This window comes from Trichechus manatus, unplaced genomic scaffold (genome assembly GCF_000243295.1).
Source record: "Trichechus manatus latirostris isolate Lorelei unplaced genomic scaffold, TriManLat1.0 scaffold00030, whole genome shotgun sequence".
In the NCBI taxonomy this organism is placed as follows: Eukaryota; Metazoa; Chordata; class Mammalia; order Sirenia; family Trichechidae; genus Trichechus; species Trichechus manatus.
Genome location: NW_004443966.1, coordinates 11,211,884 through 11,221,549, shown reverse-complemented (window position 1 = coordinate 11,221,549; position 9,666 = coordinate 11,211,884). Strand labels below are relative to the sequence as shown.

The following is a 9,666-nucleotide window of genomic DNA, read 5'->3' as shown; positions in this document are numbered from 1 at the left end:
AAGAGATTGCCTCTGGACACAATCCAGTCTTGTAGATCAGGTCCTGCCTTACTAACACAACTGCCACCCATCCTCCCTCATTAACATCATAGAGGCAGGTTTATAACATACAGGAAAATCACACAGTACCAGGAATCATGGCCTAGCCAAATTGATACACACATTTTTTGGGGGACATAATTCAAACCATGACAGTTAGGCTCTTGGTTCAATATTAAACTTAATAACTATATGCAATTTTAGGAGCCCTGGTGGCGCAGTGGTTAACAGCTACAGCTGCTAACCAAAAGGTCAGCAGTTCGAATCCACTAGCCACTCCTTGGAAACTCTATTGGGACAGTGCTGTTCTGTCCTGTAGGGTCACTATGAGTCAGAATCAACTCAGTGGCAGTTGTTTTGGTTTTGGTCTTATCTGCAATTTTATTGATTCTATATTTGAATAGAAATGAAAGTTTAAAGAGAGCTTATAAAATAGTTTATTTAAGTATTTTGTCCATGGTAATCTAATTAACTCTGAGTAGTATACTTATTTCTTTACCATATCATTTCTTAGGAGAAATTCTTCTTTGTAATTCTGAGAAGGCTGTTAGAATTAAAAACAAAGCAAAACAAAAAACCTTATCTCTGTACATGAGTTGATAGTATTGTACTATTGTACCATTCTCAATTTCCTGGTTTTAACAGTGTACTGTGGTTATATAAGATATCATTAGGGGAAGCTGGGTGAAGGGTACATGGAAATTCTCTGTGCTGTACTATTTTTGCAACTTCTTTTGAGTTTTAAACTATTTTAAAATATTTTTTTAATATTTTTTTTAAAACATAGCATTCTAGCCCTGCAGCTGGCATTAATTTCATCGACACATGAGATTTGTACATAAGCTTTCCGTGTTATTAAAACTGACACACTTAAGAAATAATGTACTTGCATGGTTCTATCCTTTTCATTATTACATTTTTTAAAAAATTACACTTGGCTTTTGACTATAGTACAAGAGCCAGCTTTTAACCAACAGAAACTTTAAATTTAAAAATCCAAGCATTATAATAAATGATAAAGGCTCCTATCTCTGCAAATGGTGTCATTACTCTGGCATCTCTCCTTTGATGCCTACTTTTAAAAGTAATAAATGTCCCCGGACTCTGTCAACCCAGAACTAAAACAATTCCTGAGGCCAACTCTTCAGACAAAGGTTGGACTGGACTGTGGGGCATAAAATAATACTCGTGAAGAGTGTGCTTCTTAGCTCAAGTAGATATATGAGACTAAATGGGCAGCTTCTGTCAGGAGGTGAGATGAGAAGGCGAAGAGGGTCAGGAGCTGGTTTAAATGGACGTGGGAAATAAGGGGTGGAAAGGAGGAGTGTGTTGGCACAGTATAGGGAGAGAAACTAGGGTCACATAAAGTGTATGTGTAAATTTCTGTAAGAGAGACTGACTTGAATTGTAAACATTCATTTAAACTACAACAATAAAAGTAATAAATGTAATTAAGCTAATTGTGTTGCAGTGTAGTTTCAATAGTTGTTCTTCCTTGTCTCATTGTATTTCTTGATTATACAATTAAACCTACTCAGAGTTACACTAGTCTTCCCCAGGCATTATCTCTTAAAAATGAAGAAATCTATTTTTTTTATTTTAACTCTGGCTACTAAAAGTCTATCTTAAAACAGTGCAGAACCTAATAAAATAGCATGAACTTCATCAATATTTGTTCAAATTTTTCTGTTTGTAGTTTTTTTGGAAATAGAGCTGAAAGTTTGATTAGAAAAAATACAAACTCAAAATTATAACAAAGGTATTAAAGTAAATACCTAGTGATACTTAATACAACTTCTTTGCAAGTTTTCTTTAGCAGTTAAAATACAAGTTTACAAAACCATTTCCTATATAGTCTTTCATATTGTAACCACCTTCTATTTGACAAATCTGGGAGCTTGAAATCCAGACAAAAAATGTTAAGTCATTTGCTTAAAATCATATGTCTCAAAACTTTATCTTTTAATGTTAATCTAGTGAAGACAATTTGCTGAAAATGATAGAGCCTCTTTAACAAAACAATGTTTTTAAAGTTTTTTTAATGTAACTTGCTTTTCGAACAATCACTTTTTAACACTTTAGATTTTTTTCATTTCCACTTATTTGTACTCAGGTGCAATTAAATAATTATTAAATTGAATTTTCAGAAAAATATAATTGACTATCAGTAAATTTAAATTAACTTATTGTTTTGGCAAAGTCATTTAGATATTCAGCTGCGGTGGTCTCTGTGTGAATGTTCTATTATGAATTCCCTGCAGATTTCTCTTCTTCATTGCTTAGTTGGAACTCAGACTTCCACGCAGGAAGATCATGGACTTGTATAAAGACTGTCTGGTTTGTCTGTGGTTTTGGGGCTCACATAGGAGTATGACTGTACATAATTACTTCTGACTGCAATATGGAGTCAAAATCAGTTATTTTGAGATTATCTCTTTTTTGCATTAATAAAATAATACTTTCAATTGGAAGTTATACAGAAAAATTTCTGTAAGTACATGCAAACACTAATATGTTGCTCCAATTCCATTTGCTCTTACCAAAGGAGCTTCTAATACACAGCATAGGGTTTGGTTTCTTTTTTTTTTCCCCAGGTGGCCAGTCCGATCTTGGGTATAATTCATTATCTAAGGATGAAGTTAGAAGAGGGACTGCATCTACTGAGGATATTCAAGAGGAACGAGAAGATAAGAAAGGGAGTGATTGTAGTTCCCGTGGGTATTGTTGATATTATGTAAAATTGTGAACTTAACATTTATAGAAAATACGAGCGAGTTTAGCATAAAAGTACTTGTCTTATTTCCCACTTTCCCACTATAATAACCCTTTCTTTCCTCCCATTGCAAGACCTCTCTACCACCTAATATTTTAACATACTAATGCTTCATGTATAAAGTGTGTAGTCTCAGTCGCAAAACACTGTTCAAATCAAATACTGTTAGGGTAAATGCTATGTATTTCTTTAAACAACGGCTCTTTTCTGAGGTTTAACAATGTTTTTATTTAATGAGTTTGTTAATGTAATGTGACTCTATTGCCCTCCTCTGCCTCCATCCAAAACTACCATTTCACAACCAAAGATGACAAATTAAATTTGTATTAAGTAGTTAACAGAAATGAACATGGATATCAGGGGCCAACTTTAACAATTAGTGTTATTCAGAATTATAAGCATAGTTTCTTAGTGTCTTGGACCATATGCATGACCAGGATTTAATAATTTGATCCACACCTTGAGATGTCTAATGAATAAAGTCACTTATTTGTGATTGACAAATAGATACAGAGATGTTTAGTATTTCTTCACTTATTACAGAAATATTTATAACTAAAAGCTACTTTTCTTTTTGCCTCCTACAATATATAGAGATTTCATTTTAATAACACTTCCGTTTTAATCTTAACAGTGTCCGAGAGCGAGAGTACAAAAGGAAGTGCTGATTGCCTTCCTAAGCTCAATTATCAAAGTTCTTCCAGTATAGTTCGCCTCAGTGGTACAGGTCACAACAGTGCTGATAAAATAGCAGAAGAAAGCACAGGTGAGTTGAACAGTATACTTCTGTTATATGCATAATAAGTTGTATCTGTATTTCTAGTGAAGATTTATTTTTTTAAGTCTTAATTTTGCAGAGTTACTTTTTTTAATGTATTTGTGTAGCCTCTCATGGTATAGCTTAGTAGCTTGAATTCTATATTTTATAACCTACTTAATTCAAGTGTTTATTTTTACAAATATAAAGACAAACCTAAAACCTATGTCCTATCCTTTGAATTTAGTTATCCAGACTTTCCAAACTGTTGGGACTTCTTGGAAGGAGGAAGTAGGGACAGGAGAGTTGATCACTTTGAGGGTAGCATACAGCTAGCCAATTTTTAAATAAGTGTATGGTTCCTTAGTGTTCATGTTGTTCCTGTTTTTTCCAGAGACAGAAATATCATCCTTCAAATAGTTTAGATAACAATACGCAATATGTTTTTCCAAAGTACTTTTTACATATTATTTCATATTTATTAATATAGCAATGCTGAGATTAGTGAGAGGGGATATTAGCACTATTTTAATGATGAGAATAATAAACTGACTTATGGCCAGTCACAGAAGTTACCGACTCATTAATGGAAAAGTAAGGTTAGGATCCGGGATAATGCTTGCCCACAAATTTTTCACTAGACCATTTTTGGGGGATTAAATGGACATAAGCTGAGAGTTTCTTGTGTTAATAGTATATTTATGTAATTATTTTATTTTTATATTAGCTGAATTTGTGTTATGTTATAGTCTAAAAATATTGATGAATTTTTACTGTCAGAGCTGAAACTCTTTATCTGTAAATGCCTTGCTGTAACAGTATTATGTTTCTTTTTCTACAACAATATGCCTCTAATTCAAGGGAGGGCAAACTATGGCCCATGGGCCAAATTGGGCCTGCAGCCTGTTTCTGTACAGACCCATGAGCTAAAAATGCTTTTACATTTTTGAATGGTGAAAAAAAATGATATTTTGTGGCACATGAAAATGATACGAAATTCAGATTTCAGTGTTAATAAGTTTTATTGGAATACAGCCACACCCATCTACTTATATATTGTCTGTGCCACTGTGCTACAATGTCAGAGTTGAGTAATTGTGACAGAGACTGTATGGCTTGCAAAGCCTAAAATATTTACTGTATGGTTCTTTACAGAAAAAGTTTTCAGACCCCTGCTCTAGCAAAAAAACAAAAATTAGATTCTTACAACTATCTAACTTTCCATTTCTTTTTTAGGTAATTGTTATAACTTCAAACGTTTCAGATTTTTTCATTTGTATCATGAGATTGGTTCACAACCATTTAGTCTTTCCTAACCATTGTCTGGAGCCATGGTGTGCAGTGGTTAACACCTCGGCTGCTAACCAAAGGTCAGCAGTTTGAATCCATCAGCCACCACTTGGAAACCCTATGGGACAGTTCTACTCTGTCCTGTAGGGTCATTAAGAATCAGGATCAACCTGATGGCAGCAAGTCTGGTTTGTTTTTTGAAACCACTGTCTAATTATCCTTCGTAACTTGGCCTTTGGTGATCTGTGCTTTACTGTTCTTTCATTACTGTCTGCTCAAGCTTGCCTTTTTCTTAAGGTCTACTTTTATGAATTCTATATTTAAGCATGATTGTAAACCATTTCTTGATTTAGGTTCTAGTTCAAGCCCCTTATCTCATCATGGACCTGTAACAGTTCCCAGGACAGAAGCTGGTCCATGGAACACATTTTGAGTAGCACTATTTAGAACTGGCATCAACTTCAGTAGCAGAGAAAATGCCCTAGTGTTGAAAATGACAAAAGTATAGTAGGGAATTTTTAAAAAATTGTCTGAAAATTGAGAACTTTTGAATCCTCAAGCTACAGCAACCAAAATTATGCATGTTGATAAGGAGAGGGGAAGCAAAAAGTACGAGAAAGAAAGATAAAAACAAATCAAACTGAAAACAAAACCCGAACCCATTGTCGTCATTTCCAACTACGGCAACCTCATGTGTTACCAAGTAGAACTGAGCTCCAGAGGGTTTCCCAGGCTGTAATCTTTGTGGAAGCAGACTGTCAGATCTTTCTCCTGCAGAGCAGCTGGTGGGTTCAAACCGCTGATCTTTCGATTAGCAGCTGAGGGCTTAACCACTGCGCCATCAGGGCATCTCAAGGGAAAGATAGATATGAATAATAATTTCAGTACGCTTTGGCTCCAAATAAGTATCAGTAAAAACTAGGACTCAGGATTCTCAGGTATCCTCCTTCCTCCTGAGAGAGTCCTAGTTGACCCATGTCCTCTCCTGCATGTCTGTTACAATTGTCCCAACCCCTTCCCTTCTGTCACTTGTGCTGCCTCTACCTTCCTGTTCTTGTTGCCTCTCTCATTGCTGTTCTTACCTGCATGGAAAAGGCCTGGCTCTTTCAAATTTGTATAAGGTTCTCTATTAAAGAACATAAATTCCATTCTTCTGGCTTGGGTCTGTAAGAGTCTTTGAATGATGCCATGCAAACTGCTCTTCACCAACCCCAAGCCAGACACTAGGGGAGAGCCCTGGTACTTTATCTTCCTCCCCAAGATGAGCTTCCTGACCTCCCCATCCCGCCCCCGCAACCACCCATGCCTTTTTCTTCAGCCTTTGTTTGGTTTTGCTAATCCCACAATGTTAGAGCCCACTAGCTATATATAATTATTATTTCTTCTCTTGGAAATAGGCTTATTGACTTCTACACTTACATCACTGGGTTACTGAAGTGAATTAATAGACTTTTCTTACTTTCCCCAAAATCTATAATCTTGCCCATTTCGTAAAGTAAACACGTACAGATCAGTAGGTACACACACACAATCTCAATTTTATATAAGCCATATCCTCTTTGGATCACGTAACATCCATTTGAGACAGTCTGTTTGACAGTGTTATAGTTATTTAAGGGAATGTGTAGGGTCACTATGAGTCGGAGTCGACTCAACAGCAACCGGTTTGGTTTTGTGTTTGCCCACATTAGTGGTACAGTTATCTAAGGGGCAGGTGCGGAGTTAGTGCTGATAGCCTGAGGCAGTTAAACAGAACGATTGTGCAGCAACCTGAACAGTGCTGTTTGTTGTTGTTAGCCACTGCAGGACCAACCCCCGACTCATGACCACCCTGTGCACAGTGGACCGAAATGCTGCCTGATAGGATTGGACCACTGGGATCCATGAAGTTTCCATGGTTTGATTTTTAGAAGTAGAGCTACCACCCCACCCCCATAGGGTTTCCATGGCTGTAATATTTATGCGAGCAGACTGCCACACCTGTCTTCCATGGCAAGCCTTTCTTCTAGTCTGGAAGGTCTGCCGAAACCTGTTCAGCATCATAGCAACACACAAGCCTCCACTGACATACAGGGGGTGGCTGTGCGTGATGTTCATCGGCCAGGAATTGAACCTGGTCTCCCATATGGAAGGGGAGAATTCTACCACTGAACCACCATTGTCCTTACAAATCTGTTTAGAGCACTAGAAATGTGTAACAGGGTCTTACTGCCGTTCAACATGGCTGTCTGATACTAACCTACGTGAATGCTTATACACTTTAGTGACTTTATTACTAAAATAATCAGCAAAGACCACAAAAATATAAGTATAATAATAGTTCCTAGAAGTTTTTAAAATATGAGTTAATTATAAGGAGCAAAACAAACAAAAAGCATGCACAGAAAACTTTACTTTAAATGCACCATAGACTGTAATAGTATAAACATCATACACTTTGTTATGTTAAACTCCTTACTGAGTGTCTTCATTTTTTTTATTTCTTCCCATTAATGTAACTACAAATCATGTGAAATCTTTAAAACAAAATGTAGTGGGAGGAAGGCTTCAGCTATGCTCGAATTGGAAGTTGCGGGCTTGGGGAAGCTGGCAACAGGCTAACTAGAAGCCAGGCATCTTATGGTTTGGGAGTGTACTTGCTTTTTCTGGTTGATCCTGAGTTGGGAGAGGTGACAGAAAAATAGGGAAGCTAGAAAATATACAGATGGCTAATAAGCACATTAAAAGATGCTCGACATCATTAGTCATAAGGGAAATGCAAAGCAGACAACGAGATACCACCATATCCCCACTAGGATGGCTATTATCAGAAAAACTGAAAATAACAAGTGTTGCAGAAGATGTGGAGAAATTGGAACCCTCATCCATTGGAGGTGAGATTGTAAAATGGTGCAGACACTGTGGAAGACAGTATGGTGGTTCCTCAAAAAGTTAAACACAGAACTGCCTAATGACCCAGCATTTCTACTTCTAGGTGGAATATACCCAAAAGAATTGAAAGCAGGAACTCAAACAGATAACCATAATTTTATGCAAATACTGTGCACCTTCTACATTTGTTTGCCAACTGCGCCCTCCCCCGTGAGGTATTTTCATAAATGCTATGCTAATTTTTTTAATAGCAACCTGTGAAAAAAATTGATATAATGGCGCTTATGAAAATACCTCGTGGGAGGAGGGCACAGTTGGCAGACAAACTTAGAAGGTGTGCATTGTTTGCGTAAAAATACAGTAATTGTACACCAGTGTTCATTGCAGCATTATTCACAATAGCCAAGAGGTGGAAACAACCCAAGTTATCTAACAACAGATGAATGAATAAATAGAATGTGGTATATTGGGCCCCTGGTGGCACAGTGGTTAAAGAGCTTGGCTGCTAACCAAAAAAGGTCAGCAGTTCGAATCCGCCAGCCACTCCATGGAAACCCTTTGGGGCAGTTCTGCTCTGTCCTGTAGGATTGCTATGAGTCGACTTGAATCAACGACAAGTTTGTTTTTTTTGGTAACTACATATAAGGAGCCCTGGTGGCACAAATGGTTAAGCACTTGGCTGCTAACCAAAAGATTGGCAGTTCAAACCCACCCAGTGGCTCAATGGGAGAGAGACCTGGTGATCTGCTTCCATAAAGATTACAGCCAAGAAAACCCTATGGGGCAGCTCTACTCTGTTTCATGGGATCAGTGTGAGTTGAAATTGACTAAATGGCACCTAACAACAACCGATACATATAGTGGAATACTATTCAGCCTGAAGAGAAGCGAAGGTCTCATACATGCTATGACATGGATGAACATTGAAAACATTATCCTGAGTGAAGGAAGTCAAACACAAAAGGACAAATATTGTATGATCCCACTTACATGAAATATCCAGAGTAGGCAAATGCTTAAAGACTAAAGATAATTAGGGGTTACCAGGGGCATGTGGAAGAGGGAGCTTGTGGGGGGTGGGGTAGGTATTCCTTAAGGCATGTAGAGTTGTTGTTAAGGATGATGAAAAAGTTTAGGAAGCCAGCAGTGGTGATTGTTGCACAGCATGGTGAATGTAATTAATGTTACGGAATTGTACACATAAAAATGCTTGAAACGGCAAATGTTTTGTTATATATATCTCACCACAATAAAAATTTAAAAATATAGGGAAGCTGGCAGTCAGTGATCAAATCCTGACCATTTTGAGCCAATTGCTGCAAAGTTGGCTTCTGGGCTGGTTACTTCAGTGGTTGTAGTTCGGCTTTCTGGACTGGTTGCTGCAGAGGGTCAGAGTGCTGTTGCCATGTAGACAGTAGCCATTGTCCATTTGTATATTCAGTCTCTCAGTGTAGAGATAAGAGAACAGCCTAGGATCACATTTTAAGGAACTCTAACATTTGATAGCCTGGTATGAGAAGCAGTGCTCACCAAAAAGGAAGAAAAGCAATCACAGACCTAGGAGAAAAGCAGTTAGGTACTGTCTTGTGGAAGTCAAGAAAAGATATCATTTTCATATTTATTTTTGACTTAAAGGATCTCAGTTATGTTTTATTTCTTGTTTTACACTTTCTTTTGGGAGCTCTTGTCAGCCTACATCCTTGGCTGAGCTTTGGGTCATTTTTCGTTTCTGTATTAATGAAATTGCTAAAGGCCTGGGCCAAGTCAGGATTAAATTGCCCTGTAATTGGTTTTTGGGAATCACCTCAACTTTGAAATCTTAAACTTTGTTTCTGACATAATTTGGCATGATGGGATAATGATCCATATAAATATTGAGCATTATAATTTGATTTTCTGCTTTGTTGGCTGTTAGCCGGGAACAGCTTAATTGACC

General features: G+C 37.2%; 1 protein-coding gene across 14 annotated transcripts in view; it reads left to right on the top strand.

The window, feature by feature from the left end:
• DENND4A (DENN domain containing 4A) overlaps nt 1-9,666 on the top strand; it is a 121,484-nt gene that overhangs the window by 89,600 nt on the left and 22,218 nt on the right. For all 14 annotated transcript variants that reach the window (XM_023729729.1, XM_023729733.1, XM_023729727.1 and 11 more), the window contains 2 exons: nt 2,634-2,753; nt 3,447-3,578. In XM_023729729.1, coding sequence (XP_023585497.1) covers nt 2,634-2,753; nt 3,447-3,578 — 252 coding nt within the window. The remainder of the gene's footprint in view (nt 1-2,633; nt 2,754-3,446; nt 3,579-9,666) is intronic.